Source organism: Hyperolius riggenbachi, chromosome 6 (assembly GCF_040937935.1).
Source record: "Hyperolius riggenbachi isolate aHypRig1 chromosome 6, aHypRig1.pri, whole genome shotgun sequence".
Classification (NCBI taxonomy): Eukaryota; Metazoa; Chordata; class Amphibia; order Anura; family Hyperoliidae; genus Hyperolius; species Hyperolius riggenbachi.
Window position 1 is genome coordinate 165530091 of NC_090651.1, and position 21694 is coordinate 165551784.

The 21694-nt window shown below is 45.0% G+C and overlaps 1 protein-coding gene across 1 annotated transcript in view; it reads right to left on the reverse strand.

The window, feature by feature from the left end:
- The window catches only part of SELL (selectin L), a 128003-nt gene that overhangs the window by 37081 nt on the left and 69228 nt on the right, over positions 1–21694 (reverse strand). Inside the window, exons 5-6 of the mRNA XM_068242669.1 lie at positions 18102–18287; positions 13910–14095 (exon numbers count right to left, since the gene is read on the reverse strand). Coding sequence (XP_068098770.1) covers positions 13910–14095; positions 18102–18287 — 372 coding nt within the window. The remainder of the gene's footprint in view (positions 1–13909; positions 14096–18101; positions 18288–21694) is intronic.

Sequence of the window (21694 nt, forward strand, 5' to 3'; positions counted from 1 at the left end):
ATACCCTAATCTCAAGGCTATGAGATGGGCCCCCTCTCTCTCTCTCTTTTCCTATCTTCTCTCTCTTCCTTCTTACTTTAGCTCTATTTCTATCCCTTAACCCTTCTAAGTGCTGAAGCGCAGAGGTTAGGCTCACAGCTTGAGCCAACCTCCTAAGCCCATCTACCACCGGCCCTCCTCCCCTCACCCCTCCCCTCTAGGCCGGCTCCTCTACCTACACTGTATTAAAGTATACCCCAGATAGCTGGTTTGATCCTCTGAGGTACATTGACTCTGCCACAGATACTATCCCCTCCCCCTACTGGGCCCACAGACCCAGGCTACCCCCTTCCTAGTTACCCTTCGTGTTCTAAGTCTCCCCGCTGAGACACAGTGGACAAGTAACTTAGTCAATCCACCCTGGCCTCTATGCTTGCCCCAACCGAGGTGAAGCATAGCAGGCCTACTTGATGATAAGTTTCACCCCCTCATGTACTGTGTATCAATAACGTTATTTAAGTTATGTGACTAACCTGCAACTTATAACCACATTTCTATGTCCAATGTAATGTATTCCATAAGCACTGTTGGTCTATGTTCCTTCCCTTATGTTACCTATTGTTCATGTTCAAAAAAATTTTCAATAAAAACTTTGAAACAAAATTTTTGTCTTTAGTAATATAAAGGTAGAGAGGGCATTGGTTGAAATTGAAAATGGCAGCAGATGTGGTGTTGGGCGATGAACCAAAATAGATGACAAAAAAGAAGCATGTGAGAATAAGGATTAGACATGTACAGTAGACTCTTGGGGTGGGCATTAATAATGAGTTTCCAAATCTTGTAACAGTCCCTCAGTTTAAGGACATGTTATCTTCAGCCAAGTTATCTTCAGACAATGTTGACCCTTCCACTGATGGAAGAGGGGTTACCCAGTAGTGGGATCTAAGTGACCACGGGTCTTCGCCAACACCCCCTTGAGGGGAGTGCAGGATTTCGCTGCCTAGTGCCCACCAGGTCACTACTGGGATAACCTCAGCTAGTGGTTGGGAGAACAGTGACGCTAGTATATAAGAAGGAGAAAACGTAGTCAGACAGCTAGCCAGAGGTCCGAGGTAGGCAGAATTCAACGTAGTCAGGTCACAAGCCAGGGGTCGGGGCAGGCAGCAATCAACGGAGTCTGGTCACAAGCCGAGGGTCGGGGCAGGCGGCAATCAACGGAGGTCGGGTCACAAGCCAAGGGTCAAACCGGGAACCAATCAGAATAGTAGCAGGAAGCAGTAGAGTCACCACGGGGCTTACGCTAAGCTGTCAGAATGAGCAGCACTGTCACTGAGGTCAGTGCTGCTTAAATACTGTGAGGAACCAATTGGAATGCCAGAAATGTGTGCTAATTTTCCGTGCATGCACTGGTGCAACCTTTTCAGAGCATTTGCTGGTGCAACCTTTTTGGCGAATGCGCTTGCAGCGTGACGCCAGATGCCGCTGGCCAGGAAGTAAACGAAGGAGTCCCAGCGAACCCCTGCGTACAAGGGACCGAGTTCAGGAACGCCGCGGGAGCCTGGTACGGTGAGTGTGACAGGACAGTTGGCCAGTGGTGCTCAGCAGAGCTCGAATATTCGAGTAGCTCGAATATTCAAGCTCTTTTTCAGCTATTCGAGCTCGGTATTCGAGCTCCGAATAGCTGCAGCTATTCGAATGGGCTATTCGAGTAAACGCGAATAGCCCATTCACTATTCGAGCTATTCGAGCAAACGGCGCTATTCGAGCTCGAATACCGAGCTCGAATAGCGTCATAGCCCAGATTGATGTCCTTAGAGCCAATCAGAGGGCTCCCAGGCCCTCTGACGGCAGCCAATCACAGAGGGGGACCCTGGCCAGCCCCTACCCTATAAATAGCGGCCGCCATGTTCCGTTTCTCCGTCCTTGCCTGAGACTTGCATAGAGAGAGAGTTGCTCCTTTGTGCTTTGGCTTAGCAAGAGCTCTATTGTGGTCATTTACCTAGCGTTTTTGCTCACATACACCTCCTATACACACCTATATTGTTGTTAGTTAGATAGACATTGTATTTTAGTTAGTAGCTTTTGTGTTACATAGAGACAGGCCAGCTGCTGCAGGCAAGCTTACAGCTTTAGGCCTCAGGGCCTGCCTGTGTGGGCAGCTGTCCTCCTGTCCTCTGTTAGTTTATTTCTCATTAGTATTAGACAGTATTAGATAGTATTAGACAGTATTTCTGCTGTCCTTTACTACTTAGTGATTGTATTTTGTATTGTAGTTATATACTAACTGTACTAGGACACTCACTGTCACTGTTCATAGGCTACTAGCTCCTGCGTGTGCTTGCACTCACTGTCTGTGTACACACACTCTATTTCCTTCTGAATAGTTATATACTGTAACTGTACTAGGACACTCACTGTCACTGTTCATAGGCTACTAGCTCCTGCGTGTGCTTGCACTCACTGTCTGTGTACACACACTCTATTTCCTTCTGAATAGTTATATACTGTAACTGTACTAGGACACTACCTGACTGTCACTGTTCATAGGCTACTAGCTCCTGCGTGTGCATGCACTCACTGTCTGTGTACTGTACACACACTCTATTTCCTTCTGAATAGTTATATACTGTAACTGTACTAGGACACTCACTGACTGTCACTGTTCATAGGCTACTAGCTCCTGCGTGTGCGTGCACTCACTGTCTGTGTACTGTACACACACTCTATTTCCTTCTGAATAGTTATATACTGTAACTGTACTAGGACACTCACTGACTGTCACTGTTCATAGGCTAGCTCCTGCGTGTGCGTGCACTCACTCACTGTCTGTGTACTGTACACACATTCTATTTCCTTCTGAATAGTTATATACTGTAACTGTACTAAGACACTCACTGACTGTCACTGTTCATAGGCTAGCTCCTGCGTGTGCGTGCACTCACTGTCTGTGTACTGTACACACACTCTATTTCCTTCTGAATAGTTATATACTGTAACTGTACTAGGACACTCACTGTCACTGTTCATAGGCTACTAGCTCCTGCGTGTGTGTGTGCACTCACTGTCTGTGTACTGTACACACACTCTATTTCCTTCTGATTACTGATTGATTATTGTAAATTCTACTTCCTGACAGTTACTACTTACTTACTGTAGTAGGGACACTCACTCAGTCACTGTTCATAGGCTAGCTCCTGCACGTGTGTGCGCGTGCGTGCACTCACTGTCTGTAGTGTACACACACTCTATTTCCTTGTGATTACTACTGATTATTGTAACTTCTAGTTGTACTTCCTGACTGTTACTACTTACTTACTGTACTAGGGACACTCACTCACTCTCTGTTCATAGGCCAGCTCCTGCGTGTGTTTGCGCGTGCGTGCACTCACTGTCTGTAGTGTACACACACTCTATTTCCTTGTGATTACTACTGATTATTGTAACTGCTAGTTGTACTTCCTGACTGTTACTACTTACTTACTGTACTAGGGAGTCGGGACACTCACTCAGTTACCTCACCCACCAACCCACTCCATTAAAGTACCCCACTTTTCACCCGCCCTTTTCAAAAACTTTTGTGTTTACGCCCAAAACATCGAAGATGTCTGGAAGTGGCAGCCAGCGCGGTTTGGGCAAGGGGAAGGGCAGCAAGGGAATCAGGAGGAGAGGGAGCAGCATTGTGGCAAGCTGCGGGCGCGGCCGCGCCACCATGCACAGTTCCGCAGCAGCAGCGTCAGTGGCTAACATTCCTCCCATAGCCACTGGCCGTGGACGCCTTGGGCACCGCCCAGCAGGAGCATCTGCAACTCACGCTGCAGAGACACAGCAGCAGCAGCAGCGTGTAGCACCTGCTCCGATTTTCCTCCAGCCAGGTCGGAAACGTCCCATTGAGGAAAAGGATGCAGACACTGTGGTGCAACTGATGACGGAGGATGAGCAGCCCGCCATCAGCTCTGCATCCGAGGCCTCCACCCTCACCACCACCCCTGTTCGCAGCAGCCGCCCAGCAGGGCCTGGGGAGGAGGCCAGTTCACCGTCACAAGTTGGCGACCTGTCACTCAGCAGTATTTTTACCCCAGGCACCATCAGGGTATTGTCTGCTGTTGTTGGCGATTTGGAGGAGGAGATGCTGATGGGCACTTTGGGGGATGAGGGATTGGACAGCAAGACTGTGGCGACAGTCAAGCAGCCCATCCATGCATCAGGAGAGGATTTTGGGGGGTCATCATCCCAGCAGGACATGTTTCAGGAGGGGGAGGCTGATGATGACACGGTGACAGACAGAGACTGGGTGCCACCACCTCCAGGGGATGTCGTCCTCAGCAGCTCTGAGGAGGAGGAGGAGGAGGATGCGCTTGTGGGCCTTGCAAGGAGGAGCATCATTGCAAGCATTGGCAGCAGTAGGCAGGTCCCACAGCCTGCTGGTGTCTCAGGCTCAGCAGCAGCAGCAGCATCTGCCAGTACCACCACCAGCCGCACCCAAGCCCCCCCCCCCCCCCCCCCAACCACCACAGGGAGACAGGCAGCAGCGGTTCCATGCCGTAGGGGGTCGTTTTTGTCACCAATCTGGCGTTTTTTCACCATGCCCACAGTGTACAGCAAGTACGCCACTTGCAACCACTGTCAGCGGAAGTTGAGCAGAGGTGCAGACCCCTTAAAGTTCAGTACCAACTCGCTCATCAACCACCTTGCTGCGAAACATTTCCACCAGCATGAGGAGTTCCAGAGGCTGAAGGCATCTGGTGCTGGCAGTGGCACCACACCCATCACTGCACAGCCTTCAGCAGCAGCAGCAGCAGCAACAGCAGCCACCCGCCCTCCTGCTCCTCCAGCAGCACCAGCAGGAGTGCGGAAACGCACTGCTCCTCCCCCCTCTGCAACTCCTGCCGCCGACACTGAGGCCTGTTCTGGCAGCCAGTCCTCAGTGGCCTCCTCTGCTGTGTCTGCTGATTCCCGTGCCAGCAAAAGGCCACGCCAGAGCCTTTTGAGCGAGTCCTTCCAGGGGGTGGTTAGGGCTCTGCCTCCCAGCAGCCGTCGCGTGCGGCAGCTGAACGGCTTGCTGGCACGGGCCATGTGCTCTCAACTCCTGCCGTACACGCTTGTGCAGGAGGGGAGCGACATGCGTGCGCTGCTTGCTTGTGCAGCCCCAGACTGGCAGCTCCCCAGCAGACACTTCTTCGCCCGCAAGGCCATTCCTGCACTGCACCGCTTTGTGATGGCCAATGTGGAGCGAAGGCTGGAGCACGCGGTTGGTGAAAGGGTCCACGTCACCATGGACTCCTGGAGCAGCCGCTTCGGGACAGGCCGCTACCTGTCTTTCACTGTCCACTGGGTCAGCTTGGTGGAAGGGGGTGAGGATAGGAGTGCAGCAGCGGGCACAGCAGCAGCAACACAGTGGGTGGTGCCCCCCCCCGCAGGGTCAGGGGAACTGCAGCAGGTTCCTCCGATCCTCTGCCATCCTCCGGCACACCTGGCCAAACCCCCCGCCTCAGCAGCAGCGTGAAGGCCCGCCACTGCCAAGCGCTGCTGCACTTGGTCAGCCTTGGGAAGACCAAGCTGACGGCACCCCATGTGTTGGCCAAACTCCAGGAGCAGGAGAGGATTTGGCTGACCCCCAGAGGCCTCAGAGTCGGAGAGGTGGTGGCCGACAATGGGGCCAATCTGGTTGCCGCAATAGACAGGGGAAACCTGACCCACATCCCCTGTCTTGCCCACGTGCTGAACCTGGTGGTGCAAAAGTTCTTGCGCACCTACCAGGGGATGGGCGAACTGCTGGAAACGGCAAGGAACGTTGTGCGTCACTTCCGGCGCTCGGCTGCAGCCTGTGCGAGCCTGGAAGACGTGCAAAAGGAGCTGGAGCTGCCACGCCATCGGCTGATCCTTGACGTTCCGACTCGCTGGAACTCCACCCTGGCGATGTTGGAGCGTCTGGTTGAACAGAAGCACGCTGTCAACCAGTACCTTGCCCTGGCCACTGTTTCCGCCGCTCAGAGAAGGGACAAGACCAGCAACATCCCGTCCATCGTCCCCGATGATGACTGGAGGCACATGCAGCAGGTGTGCTTAGTGCTGGCTCCCTTTCTGCAGGCCACTAACATGGTGAGCAGGGACCATGCTATGGTCTGCGAGTGGGTGCCCCTGGTTTGTCTGCTGAACAGGGCCCTCGATGCTTTGCTGGAACAGGGAGCGGCAGCCTTGGACCAGCAGGAGCGGCAAGCAGCTGCACAGTCCACCTCTGAGGGGGAGGAGGAGGAGGACTTGGTGGAGGTCCCTGACCTTGCTGCTGATGAGGGGGATCAGCACAGCGCAGCTGAGTTGGTGCGGGGGTGGAGAGAGGATGAGGCGGCAGAGGAGGAGGATGAGGAGGACAGCACTGCCGTCGATGTGCCAGCACACGTGGCCCGCCTCTTCCCAATGGCAGCGCACATGCTGGCGTGCCTGCGCAAGGACCCCAGGGTGATCCAGATGAAGCAGAGGGAGGACATCTGGATCAGCATGATGTTGGACCCACGCCTCAAGGGGAAGTTGAGCCAGTTCCTGCCACCTGCAGGAGGAGACCCAGCGCAACAAATAAGGAGCTTGCAGCAGGCCCTTGTTGAGCGCTTGGAGGAAGCCTTCCCCCAGCCTTCCACCCCCACTGTCCAGCAGCCAGCACAGAGGCAGCAGCAGGTGCCTGCATCCAGCAGCAAGCGCCCCACAGACCTGCTGTCTCTCAGCCACGAGCTCTACAGGACTGTAGAGGCTCCGGCAGCAGTGACTAGAGAGGAGGTGCATGATGCAGCAGCATCCTCCTCCGGTCACAGCCAGCGCCTGACCCGCATGGTGGCTGACTACATGGGGTCCTACAGCGGGCTTGACAGCGATGCCCCTGTTGATCCCATGGAGTATTGGGTCAAGCGCCTGGAGATCTGGAGCGAGCTGGCGCAGTACGCCCTGGAAGTGCTGTCCTGCCCCCCTTCCAGCGTGCTGTCCGAGCGCTGCTTCAGTGCAGCTGGTGGCGTGGTCACCGAGAAACGCTCACGTCTGTCTCACAAGTCTGTGGACAGACTGACGTTTCTCAAGATGAACCAGGCGTGGGTGGAAGGCGAGTTCCTGGCCCCTGTTGTCGGCGAGAGGGGGACATGAACTGGCTAAGAACCATCGTTAATGTGCCTTACCACCCTTTACCACCTCCTGGCTCCTGCTCACTAAGCCAGCCTGGTTCAGTTTGACTATTACGTCGCCTGCAGCCACACATTTTACACCTACAGTGGGCTGCTGTGTACTGCCCTTCTGCTGTCTGTCTGTGTTTCCCACTGCCAGGGTACACAGAATTACATTCTGCTGCCACTCTGCCACCAGCTATTACGTCAAACAATAGCTATATATCTGTGTAATTGGTTGTACAAACAAAACCAAAAAACCATTTAAAAAAAAAAAAAGGTTTAATTTTTCTGAGGTGCCCGGGTTGAAAACTGTGTTGTCCCAGTTGTGTATTGGACACGATGTGGGCTGCACGACCGCTGTCTGGGACCTCCTGTTGTGTTTATTTACAGCCCTGGTATCACCGCTAGGTACCAGGGCTATTATGTCACGCTGCCTGCCTGCTGCCACACTCACACTACTCCTCCATTCCTCCTGCTGCTGCTGTCTGTCTGTGTTTCCCACTGCCAGGGTACACAGAATTACCTTCTGCTGCCACTCTGCCACCAGCTATTACGTCAAACAATAGCTGCTCACATTACTCCTCCATTCCTCCTGCTGCTGCTGCTGTCGGTCTGTGTTTCCCACTGCCAGGGTACACAGAATTACCTTCTGCTGCCACACTGCCACCAGCTATTACGTCAAACAATAGCTATATATCTGTGTAATTGGTTGTACAAACAAAACCAAAAAACCATTAAAAAAAAAAAAAAGGTTTAATTTTTCTGAGGTGCCCGGGTTGAAAACTGTGTTGTCCCAGTTGTGTATTGGACACGATGTGGGCTGCACGACCGCTGTCTGGGACCTCCTGTTGTGTTTATTTACAGCCCTGTTATCACCGCTAGGTACCAGGGCTATTATGTCACGCTGCCTGCCTGCTGCCACACTCACACTACTCCTCCATTCCTCCTGCTGCTGCTGTCTGTCTGTGTTTCCCACTGCCAAGGTACACAGAATTACCTTCTGCTGCCACACTGCCACCAGCTATTACGTCAAACAATAGCTGCTCACATTACTCCTCCATTCCTCCTGCTGCTGCTGCTGTCGGTCTGTGTTTCCCACTGCCAGGGTACACAGAATTACCTTCTGCTGCCACACTGCCACCAGCTATTACGTCAAACAATAGCTATATATCTGTGTAATTGGTTGTACAAACAAAACCAAAAAACCATTTAAAAAAAAAAAAAAGGTTTAATTTTTCTGAGGTGCCCGGGTTGAAAACTGTGTTGTCCCAGTTGTGTATTGGACACGATGTGGGCTGCACGACCGCTGTCTGGGACCTCCTGTTGTGTTTATTTACAGCCCTGGTATCACCGCTAGGTACCAGGGCTATTATGTCACGCTGCCTGCCTGCTGCCACACTCACACTACTCCTCCATTCCTCCTGCTGCTGCTGTCTGTCTGTGTTTCCCACTGCCAGGGTACACAGAATTCCCTTCTGCTGCCACACTGCCACCAGCTATTACGTCAAACAATAGCTGCTCACATTACTCCTCCATTCCTCCTGCTACTGCTGCTGTCGGTCTGTGTTTCCCACTGCCAGGGTACACAGAATTACATTCTGCTGCCACTCTGCCACCAGCTATTACGTCAAACAATAGCTATATATCTGTGTAATTGGTTGTACAAACAAAACCAAAAAACCATTAAAAAAAAAAAGGTTTAATTTTTCTGAGGTGCCCGGGTTGAAAACTGTGTTGTCCCAGTTGTGTATTGGACACGATGTGGGCTGCACGACCACTGTCTGGGACCTCCTGCCTGCTGTGTTTATTTACAGCCCTGGTATCACCGCTAGGTACCAGGGCTATTATGTCACGCTGCCTGCCTCATTGACTGCCTGCTGCCACACACTCATCCTCCTCCTCCTGCTGCTGAATTTACCTCCTGCTGTCTGTGTGTTTCCACTGCCAGGGAGCACATACAATGGCGCTTCCAACATGCGTGCGCCACCAGCTATTTGTTACGCTCAAAAATAGCTGCATTTCTTTAAAAAAAAAATTGAAAAGAGAAATAAGTGAAGAAGAAGACGATATAGAAGAAGAAGAAGAAGATGAAGAAGAAGAAGATGAAGAAGAAGAAGAAGAAGAAGAAGAAGAAGAAGAAGAAGAAGAAGAAGAAGAAGAAGAAGAAGAAGAAGAAGGAGAAGAAGATGAAGAAGAAGAAAATGAAGAAGAAGAAGAAGAAGAAGATGAAGAAGAAGAAGAAGGAGAAGAAGAAGAAGAAGAAGAAGAAGATGAAGAAGATGAAGAAGATGAAGAAGAAGATGAAGAAGATGAAGAAGAAGATGAAGAAGATGAAGAAGATGAAGAAGATGAAGAAGAAGATGAAAAAGAAGAAGATGAAGAAGAAGATGATGAAGAAGATGAAGAAGATGAAGAAGAAGAAGATGAAGAAGAAGAAGAAGATGATGATGATGAAGAAGATGAAGAAGATGATGATGAAGAAGATGAAGAAGATGAAGAAGAAGAAGAAGAAGAAGAAGAAGAAGAAGAAGACAATATAGAAGAAGAAGAAGAAGATATAGAAGAAGATATAGAAGAAGAAGATATAGAAGAAGAAGAAGATAGAAGATAAAGAAGAAGAAGAAGAAGAAGTATATACAGTACTGAACAAAATTCTGGACACAACTTCTCTTTTCACCTTTTTTTTTTAAAGGAACATCCCCACATAATCACTTGCTGTTGTTACTTGGAAAAAAAGATGTTTCTTGCATCATTCACCCTCAAAACAAGCGTTGGAAGCTATTTAAGGCCAATTCGAATAGTCAGCTCGAATAATGAGCTCGAATACCGACTCGAATAGTGAGCTCGAAGTCCGAGGTCGAATCGAATAGTAAAAATTATTCGACTCGAATATTCGACTGACCTCGAATAATTTACTATTCGAATATGACCAAACTCGAATTTTAAAAAGGGGTATTTGAGCATCACTACAGTTGGCAACTACGGTATGTGCATTCAGATGTAATTACAGGGTACATATACACATCCAATTTTGATTGGCCATTGCTCTGTCAATTTTACCACTTCCTTGTAGTATGAATATCAACTGTTCATAGTATTCAAAATCTGTTGGCCCTTATAATGCATGGAGATGGTAAAATTGGTCAGTGATCAGTCAATCAAAATTGGATGTGTGATCACAATTGTTTGAACCTATCACCACCGCTCAAAGGCATTATCACTTTCTCAGAATCCTAAATTGTAAAACTATTCAAATTAGTCAGTCATGTCTGAAATGCCCCGCCACACAAGTTTCTTTACTTGTTACAAAGTCATTGAGGTGTTCACTGTCTCTGTCCTTAAAACATGTATTTGTATGACCAACATGACCTACACAACCATTCTTTCCATGATGGATATAGAGTCTCTGTACACCAACATCCACCATGATGATGGCATTGCAGCCTGTCGTAAATATCTTTAAGGTTTGGACATACCTATAAAGCCAATTGATAGAGATACATTCTCACCCACAATTATTTTACTTTTGGAGAGGATCTCTATTTACAGCAGATGGGTGTGGCAATGGGTTCACGATTTGCACCGCAGTATGCAAATCTCTTCATGGCAAAGATTGAAGAAGAATACCATGATACTTGTCATATAAAACCCATGGCCTACTTTCATTTTATAGACAATATCTTGATCCTCTAGTCTGCAAGTGAGGAGGATCGTATTAATTTCCACAGGAATTTCAATGTCTTCCATCCCACAATCAAACCGAAACTAAGCTACTCTCACAGCGAGATTAACTTTCTTGAGACCACCATATACATTTGAGGGGGAGCCTACAAACGACTATGTACAGCAAACCGACAGATCTTCCCACATACCTTAGGTATGACAGTTTCCACCCCAAACATATAAAGGACTCCATAATTTACAGCCAGGTAATTAGATGCAATTGGATCTGTTCTGACAAGGATGACAGAGATAAACACCTGGGTTACCTGAAGAAGAATTTCATTAAACAGGGATAAAATCCTCTAATGGCTGAGACCCAAACGAAAAAAACAGCATCCCTAGGACTCAACTCCTGGAGTACAAGCAAAACCAGGAAGCGAGCCATGTCCCACTGGTGGTCAACTACAACCTACACCTGGAAATCTTAAGAAAGTTTACAAAATAAGTTAATTCTGTTTTCACAAAGATCAGAGACTGAGATAGATATAACACGGTATAGGCTCGGTCACGGTCCTGGAACCCCTTCAGGAAAACTATTCCTTAGGCTGCCGGTGCTACACCTCACTCAGGTCACCCACCTGAGGGTAAAGTCATGCAAAAAGTGAAGAGGCGGCACACAAAAGGCTTGCTATTTAAAGCATGTATTGACGATGGAGCAACACTACATGTTACGAACCTTCACGGTTCTTCATCAGGTGTATGAAGAACCGTGAAGGTTCGTCGTAACATGTAGTGTTGCTCCATCGTCAATACATGCTTTAAATAGCAAGCCTTTTGTGTGCCGCTTCTTCACTTTTGACTGAGATAGATATACCCTGAAACTCCCCTCCTGGCATACCGACAGCCACCCAATCTTAAACATGATTGTCAGGAGTGCCTTGAATAAACTAGAACAGAATGGAATATTCCCCTGCTGACAGAAAAGGTGTGAGACCTGTAAACACATCCATTCCACCACCAGGATACCAATACCAGGTACACAACATGAATATAAAGTACAAGGCACCTTCTCTTGTAAATCATGTAATCTGGTATACCTGATCATGTCTGCAAAATGCCCCAAAGGAATTTATGCAGGAGTAACAGGATGAACTCTACGTGAGCCCATAAACCACCACCAGTGGCATAGCTAAGAAGCTGTGGGCCCCAGTGCAAGTTTAGCATCGGGGCCCCCTAAGAATGCTATAGATAACAATTGATACAACACACCCAACCAATCAAGGACAACCACAGTGTCAGATGTGCAAGAAGGGAATGGGAAACTGTTTGTTAATGATTACTACTATTCAAATCAACTATAGAAGTGATCATTACCAGCACAGGACCAGTAAAGAGCTAATACTGTGTTTGAGGGGTGGGCTTCTCGGGCCCCTCTGGCCCAAGGGCGCCGATGCGGTCGCTACCTCTGCACCCCCTATTACTACGCCACTGACCACCACAGGTTCACTATTAACAGCAAACAAAAAAAGGATAATAAAAAATATACTGATCTCCCATTACCCACAAATTTCTGTTTACGTGGACACAGTTCTCATCGTTGTATTAATGGGTGGCTACCAATTGCATAAGGAGAGACTAACACAAAAAAACAATATGTATACATTGGTTCAAAACTGTTGAAGGTTTAAACAAGGACTCTAACTTCTTGTGCTGGTATGATGTGTTTTAAATGCCACAATTCTTTTTATTATTTTTTTTATTTTTTTCATTTTTTTATTTCATATGCTGGTAAGATGGTGTTTAATGCCACTATCCATTGTATTTCGTGTGCTGGAAAAATGGCTTTTAAATGCCACAATTCCCCTTAGCTTATAATTAACAAATGGTGTATGTACTCTACCCAGTCACATTTGAACTCTGGATTTACAATGTCTCCCCATCACCCGGAGTCTGTGGAATGTGATGATGTAGCAAACTAGTGGTCTTATCTTTCATAAATTAGCTAGCATGTATGTGAGACCCTCCTGAAGTGGCAATTAAGGCATCTAATTACATTTATTTATGTTTGCAAAAGAATGTTTCTCCTCTGAATGTCTAGCGTATATAAGCTGTGTTTTTTAAACATCTTGTCAATATGCATGAACTAAGTTCCGATGAAGGCTTATTAGCCAAAAGCTTACTTTTTATTTACCTCTAAGTTAGCCAATAAATGGTATCATCCTGATTTAAAACTTCTTGCTTAAATATACTTTAAAAAGTAAAGTAAACTTGGGACAACTTATTTTGAGTGCTTGCAGGGTAAGGTAAGGGCAGTGCTGCTCGGATACCACTTTTCACTATCTGGATCTAATTCGGATCCAGATACCCAGATATCCGATCCGGGTCGGATATCTGAGTTTAAAATTTTCCAATCCGGATCCGAATCGGATATCCGGCCTCAGTATCCGGCCGGATTCGGATATCTGGATAAAAAATCGGAAGTGACTTGAAAATGGCTTAAATGCTTCCAAAAATCTCTTCCAATGGCCAAAATCCCTGTCGGAGGTCTCTCTCTCTCTCTCTCTCTAGGCCTGGATACCTTCGAAAGTGTTTTTTGCCATTGAAGGTGATTTTGACTTCTGCTCGGATATCTGAACGAACTATCCGCCTGGATTTCGGTTTTCAGATGGGAAATCCGAGTTTGCTCGAATAGTCTATTCGGATTTTAAAAAATATCCGAATTGCTATTCAAAGTTCGGATAGTGGAAAAAGTTCGGATTATCTGGGTAGTTCGGATATCCGAAATCTTGCTGAGCACCACTGGGTAAGGGTATGAGAAAACTCAGGAAAAAAGTGAATTGCATCAGGACTCCATTACCGGTAACCATTTACAGTGTCTACAAAACTTACAAATATTGGCTCCATTTGTGTTACTCCCACTAGTAACCCACCACACTCGGCAATTCTCTTCTTCCACCCTCATCCTCCACAAATAAACTATAGGATCTTTTAGCTTTACTGGAAATTACGTCAGTATCCAGAGTCAACATTGTAGCAAACCTTGTTTCTGTCAAAAGTAATCTTTTCTGTCAATGAAAGTATTAAATAAATTACTTCAGTTAGAGGTTACTTCATGTCAATACCTGAACACTGTGGTGGTGCATCGCTCCATTTCCCAGTAGAGAAACACTCAATCTTGTCAACTTCATCATGGAAAAAACCATCAAAACATTCAAAGTGGCAGAATGACTGATAACTGAAGTTTCCCCATGGATGGGAACAATTCATACGTTGTAATGGTTTGGATGATAAATGTGGACATTGTACAGCTGAAACAGGATAATATATGATATAATACATGAGAGTTTTCGTCTCACAACCTATTTTAAAAAAACATTCACATATTTTGTTATTAGTAATTTTTTTGTGATTTGCATGGGAGGCAGAATGGGCTCTGAATTGCCTGGAGAATACCAGCCAGTATGGGCGACAAGGGTTAATGAGTATTATGAGCACACTGTATTTTTACATTCTTTTAATTTCCAAATAAAAGTCCAACTTTTGGCACTGAACCTCTTTTAAGTGTGTATATAGAATTTGTCATAACTACTTCCTGTGGTAAAGTATTCCACATTTTAACAAATCTTACTTAAAGAACCCCTTTCTAAATAGATTGCAAAACATTTTTCTCCATAGATAGATTAAGTCATCTTGTCCTTTGTTCAAGCATAGGAACAAAAAGCTGATCTGCCAAGCTTTTGTATTGCCCTCTGCTGTAGTTATACATGTTAATTAGCTGTTGTTTGTCCCAGTTGAATAAACCCAGTTTGTCCAGCCTTTCTTGGTAAGGGAGACCTTCCATTCCTCTGATTAATTTAGTTGCCCATCTTTGTACCTGTTCTAGTATGTTACATAATTTCATAGTTATTTTGGTTGAAAAAAGACATACGTCCATCGAGTTCAACCAGAGAACAAAGTACAACACCAGCCTGCTCCCTCACATATCCCTGTTGATCCAGAGGAAGGCGAAAAAACCCTTACAAGGCATGGTCCAATTAGCCCCAAAAGGGAAAAAAAATCCTTCCCGACTCCAGATGGCAATCAGATAAAATCCCTGGATCAACATCATTAGGCATTACTTAGTAATTGTAGCCATGGATGTCTTTCAACGCAAAGAAAGCATCTAAGCCCCCTTTAAATGCAGGTATAGAGTTGCCATAGCGACTTCCTGTGGCAACGCATTCCACATCTTAATCACTCTTACTGTAAAGAACTCTTTCCTAAATAAATGGCTAAAAGCGTTTTTCCTCCATGCGCAGATCATGTCCTCTAGTCCTTTGAGAAGGCCTAGAGACAAAAAGCTCATCCGCCATACAATAGTATTGCCCTCTGATGTATTTATACATGTTAATTAGATCCCCTCTAAGGCGTCTTTTCTCTAGACTAAATAAACCCAGTTTATCGAACCTTTCTTGGTAAGTGAGACCCTCCATCCCACGTATCAATTTTGTTGCTCGTCTCTGCACCTGCTCTAAAACAGCAATATCTTTTTTGTAATGTGGTGCCCAGAACTGAATTCCATATTCCAGATGTGGCCTTACTAGAGAGTTAAACAGGGGCAATATTATGCTAGCATCTCGAGTTTTTATTTGCCCTTTAATGCATCCCAAAATGTTGTTAGCTTTAGCTGCAGCGGCTTCGCATTGAGTACGATAATTTAACTTGTTGTCGATGAGTACTCCTAAGTCCTTCTCCAAGTTTGATGTCCCCAACCGTATCCCATTTATTTTGTATGGTGCTAGACCATTGGTACAACCAAAATGCATGACTTTACATTTTTCAACATTGAATTTCATCTGCCATGTATGTGCCCATATAGCCATCCTATCCAGATCCTGTTGCAATATTACACTATCTTCCTGAGAGTTCATGATTCTGCACAATTTTGTATCATCTGCAAAAATAGCAACATTGCTCACTACTGCATCTACTAGGTCATTAATAAATAAATTAAAGAACACTGGACCCAGTACAGACCCCTGTGGGACCCCACTGCTAACAGTCTCCCATTTTACGTATGATCCATTGACCACAACTCTTTGTTTTCTGTCCATTAGCCAGTTCCCTATTCATGCACACAGACTCCACCCCAGTCCTTGCATCCTCAACTTTTGCACCAGACTTTTGTGGGGAACAGTGTCGAATGCCTTTGCAAAGTAAACCCATGTTGTTGCTGAGAAATAAGATTATTTTCTACTATGAAGTCATGTATAGTATCTCTTAGTAACCCCTCAAATAGTTTGCATACAACTGATGTTAAGCTTACCGGTCTATAATTTCCTGGATCTGATTTTTTGCCCTTCTTAAATAATGGGAAAACGTGGGCTGTACGCCAATCCACTGGGACTCTGCCAGTTGAAAGAGAGTCACAAAAGATAAGATAAAGGGGTTTATCTATAACTGTACTTAATTCCCTTAGGACCCGAGGATGCATGCCATCCAGGCCAGGTGCCTTGTCTATTTTTAATTTATTTAGTCTTGCCTTCACTTCTTCCTGCGTTAAGTATTTAATATTACAGTTGGAAGATTGAGACTCTTCTGCATCTGTAATTTGCAACAGTGCTGTTTCCTTTGTGAAGACAGAAGCAAAGAAAGCATTTAATAACTTTGCCTTACCTTAATGTACCTTTTATAGTCAGGTGCTCAAAACTGTATCCCATACTCCAGATTACAAGTGATTAATACAGAGGGAGTAGTATATTAGTGTCTTGTGATTTTATTTCCCATTTATGCATCCCAGATTTTATTTGTTGTAGCTGCTGTTGCTTACCATTGAATACAGGTGTATAATTTTTTATCAACAAGTTTTCTCAAGTCTGTCTCCAAATCTGCTGTTCCTAGCTGTAAGCCATTTATCTTATATGTTGCTCTACCATAAGCACATCCAACTTGCATGACCTTAATTTATCTAAATTAAATTTCATCTGCCATCTGTCTGCCCATATAGCCATGCTGTTGAGACCCAGTTGCAAAATGTCACTATCCTGCTTAGCGTTTATAATTCTGCATAATTGTGTATCATCTGTAAAAATAGCATCATTTTTCCCATTTGCTAGATCATTATTAAATAGATTGAAAAGGATTTGACCTAGTACTGATCATTGCAGGACCCCACTGCTAACAGTTTTCCATTTTGAATTTGACCCATTTACCACCATTATTTCCATTCTGTCCCTTAACCAGTCCTCTATCCACATGCAGACATTTCTCCTAGTCCCTGTATCCTCAGCTTCTGCACCAGGCTATTGTGAGGAACACTGTTAAAGCCTTTGCAGAGTCCAAGTACACTACATCTATAGCTTTCCTAATACCTAAATGTGCAATCACCACTTCATAAAATACATATTGGTGAGACAAGATTTGTCTTTAGTAAGCCCATGTTGATGAGCTGAAATTATGTTATACAAGATTTTATAGCACAAAATAATCTATTTTAGAATACCTTCAGTTTACACACAACCGCTGTTAAGCCTACTGGTCTCTAGTTTCCCGGTTCTGATCTTTTTCCCTTCTCTGGATTTGAATGCAATACAATTTACATTTTCATGCAAATTTTCGCATTGGGAATGCAAATATTTCCACTGACTTGCATTGTATGCGATTTGCAAGTTCAGTATGAAAGAAATACTTGAAAAAATAGTTTTTTGTTTTTTCTTCTGCAGAAAATTCAGATGCAAAGATTCACGCATGTCAAATGCGATGCCATTGACTTGCACTAGATTTGCTGCAAACATGAATTCACAAAAAATTAAAATCGCACGTGAAATTTGTCATGTGTGAAAGGTACCTAAGATTAAGTTTCCACTGTGCTGGCATGTGTCTGCGAGACGCAATGCCACGTGTGATATGAGATCAAATCCGTATTAGTCTAGCCATGCCATGCATGCCTTTGGAATTTAGATGCATGATGCAATTTTATGCTGCATGCCATTGTTTATTTCCCCAGAATTCAGATGCAGTCTATTGACTTCAGTGAGTTGAACAACCGCACTTGAATTTGCGTGTTGTCTTTAGTAATATAGAGAAGGCATTCGGTTGATATTTTAAAGTGTTGCAGCAAATTGGGCGTTGGGCACCGAACCCAAAATTATTTGGAAATATAGTATTCAAGGATTATTTACAATGGCTAAAACTAGGTGGGTGCATTTATTTAGCACAACTCAGAGTTCTCTTTTAATTCTAACCAGTTGAAGCATAAGTAGGAATTACTGTTCCAGAACAGATTCACTTCCAAAAGCATGTCAATCCACACTCCTCAAGATGGCATTAGCATACCTTCACATTCAGGAACATTTTCCGTCCACTGTCCTGTACTGCCACACTTAGTCGTATTAGGACCTTTGAGATTCCATCCTTCTGAGCACAAGAACTCACATGTGGATCCAAAGCTGTAGTTACCCCATGGATGAATACATGAAAATACACCATTCTGAAGAGGTGTCAGAAACTCACACTTGACAGCTTACAAACAGAAAAGACATGCATAAATAATTATTATATATTTAATATTGTGCAAAAATGGTATACGGGCATGAATAAATATTGAGTAAATGCTGAGAAAACATTCACAAAAAGAAGCACTAATAGTTCAAAGTGGATCCGAGGTGAACTTTTACACATTGCATAATTGTGTTCCTTTCCTATTGTTTATAGGGCATTCCTCAAGCCAAATACTTTTTTGTTTTTGTTTTAATACTCTTATTCCCTATAAACTAAAAAAGCCACACCCACAGGTTTTGAGAGCGTTGGCAGTAGCAAGGGCTCATGGGAGGTCAGTCTGGGCAGGTGGAGGGGGAGGTGTTACTAGCCATTGATTTCAGAGGCAGATGGGAGGAGGGAGGAGGAGAGGGGATTAGGCTGATGGCTCAAGATACAGATAATCCTGCCTCTTTGTAATGTTTACAAACAACATGGCTGCTGTCATTGTATCACAGGAACAAATAATCATATTCTATTAAAACTGTTTGTAGCTATATTTGATGTGTAAACCATCTAAACTTTAGATAAGATATATAGACAAGTTACTTGTTATGCTGGATACCCACGGTGCGTTTGTGCACGCGATTTCCCGCTCGATTCCCGTCGATTCGTTTATTTCCAACATGTCCGATTTGGATTGCGATGGATCGTTAGGTCGATTTGGTATACTTTGCATGCGAATCGACCTAACGATCCATCGAAATCCAAATCGGACATGTTGGAAATAAACGAATCGACGGGAATCGACGGGAATCGAGCGGGAAATCGAGTGCGCGAACGCACCGTGTGTATTCAGCATTATAGTTAGTTTTTCATCTCGAATACGCTTTACTTTATCAATTAACAATGCAAAGAGAATGAACAAAAATCTAAGAGCCCTTTTCCACAGGAGGCTTTCTGTTGCCTGGCAACTGCTTGCTGCTGCCTGGTAACTGCTCACTGAGTTCACAGTTCAGCCCCCTGTGGAAAAGGACCCTAATCAACTCAATATTTGATCACCCTTTCCCATTAAAACAGTATCAATACTCCTAGACACACAGTTTTGGGAGGAAAGCTGAAGATTGGTAGGTCCAAACATCTAGGAGAACTAACCAAAGATCTTCTGTGATTGCATCCATATCCCTATAGCCGGGCCATGCACGGTTATGGGATTTGGATGCTTCATGCGATTTTATGCCGCATGCCGTTGTCTCCCTCCCCCCTACACACACGCGCAAATTCAGATGCAGTCTATTGACTTCAGTAGGTTGAACAAACGCAAATAAAATTCTCAGGCGGGGAAACAGACAGGAATTGCAGCAGTGGAAACATAGCTTTACTTATTCATTTTAACGTAGCCTTTCCTTATTTATTTAAAAGCAGCCAAGCACAGCTCCTAATACACAGACAATTGCGGTAGCTCTCCATATCTGAATGTCAGTGCCCAATGCCTGCTTTGACATTTGTGGCTGCTAAAGCTGAGGAATCAGAATGTGCAAATCCCTCAGCCTGATAAATGAGTTCAAAAGACTCATTGTATGAAACCTGCAGAAATGACGCTCATTCAGAAATGGATAAGGATGCGATATTTTGACTTCCTATGCTGATAGTGCATTATTTTGGGTTTGTGCTACAAAGTTTTGTGTTATCTGCATACAGATAGCATGTATAAGCAAATAGTAAAGGTTTCAAATGGAAAGCTCTGTCATATATATCAGTGGCGTAGCTAAGGAGCTGTGGGCCCCGATGCAAGATTTACAATGGGGCCCCCCATGCACTCTATACATAGCAATTGAAACGGCGCACTAAAAGCTGCCAATGGCAACTACAATGTCAGAGGTGCAAGAAGGGGATGGGGAATAGTTTGTTAATGATTACCACTATTCAAAGTATATATATAAATGATTATTATGAGCACAGGACCAATATAGAGCTAATACTGTAGTTGAGGGAGGGCCATTCGGGGCCCCTCTGGCCCAAGGGCCCCGATGCGGTCGCTACCGCTGCACCCCCTATTGCTACGCCCCTGATATATATTATATTGTATGAATGATGTATTGTAACTTTCTGGACAGGGTCAGTAAGCTAATTTGAATATTGTTTTTCTGATTCAATAGATCTCATCTTGTACTTTAAGCATTTGTGATGAACCAGCTCTATATACAGATTTGAAAACCATCATATAGCAAGATTGTACATTTTCTGTCTTCCACCGTACCTGTAGAGGCATTATATTAAATTCACAGTAGCTAAAGCAGATAGAGTTATCCTCCTCGGTGTTTAATTTACACACAATTTTTCTACCAAAAGTGGTACAATTTTTTTAAGCATTTCTTTATATTGTAAGCATTTTTGTGGACTGCTTGCAAGTTGCGGTCTTGCAAGCTGCCCACAAGCATGTGTACAATAAAAATAAAAATAAAAAAAAGAACACGGAAGCCACGAGGTGGCGGGCGAGGGATCCTGCAAACCAGCGATGCAGCAGATAAGTAATAGTAATTGCTGGACGAGCCTGACTCGTCCTTACCGTTCATAGCTTAGTTTTTTATGGATGAGTCAGGCTCGTCCTTAATGTTAGGAACGTTAAAAAGCAGAGTCATAAACATTTTACGTAAAAATATACACTAACAGTCACTAGTAGTTGTGTGGAGACTGGGACTTGCCTTGTCCTCAGCAAACACTGTAGCTATAAACAGCATGCAAATGATAAATTACACAAGCCCAACCATGCATAAACTGACCCACAAATTATATTGAAATACGATAACAGAGGCGCCAAGCAGAATAAAATTAGTTAAAATTGTTAAAAAGGGGGAAGTGGGTGGACTCACCTCCCTTCTGAAAAAAAATGGCCGGACAATGGACAGGTTACTTACAGTCTAAAGTAACATTTATTAGTAACTCCAAAAGTGCAACGCGTTTCACGGGTAACAGTCCCGCTTCTTCAGGCAAACGATTATTTGGAGAGTGCAAAATCAGGTCATGAACCAGGTAGAGGCGCTCTACCTGGTTCATGACCTGATTTTGCACCCTCCAAATAATCGTTTGCCTGAAGAAGCGGGACTGTTACCCGTGAAACGCGTTGCACTTTTGGAGTTACTAATAAATGTTACTTTAGACTGTAAGTAACCTGTCCATTGTCCGGCCATTTTTTTCAGAAGGGAGGTGAGTCCACCCACTTCCCCCTTTTTAACAATTTTAACTAATTTTATTCTGCTTGGCGCCTCTGTTATCGTATTTCAATATTATCTAGTCCACCCTTGGTGGAGGGGTGTATCCCCATTTTCTCCTATCTACAGAGAGCGACTTTTTAACCTGAGCGGGGTCAGGTTACAATTCTCCCCGCCGGCCTTTCCAGTGGTTGCCTTTGTGGCGACCCACCCTTATGAGTATAATCATCTCATTTATTC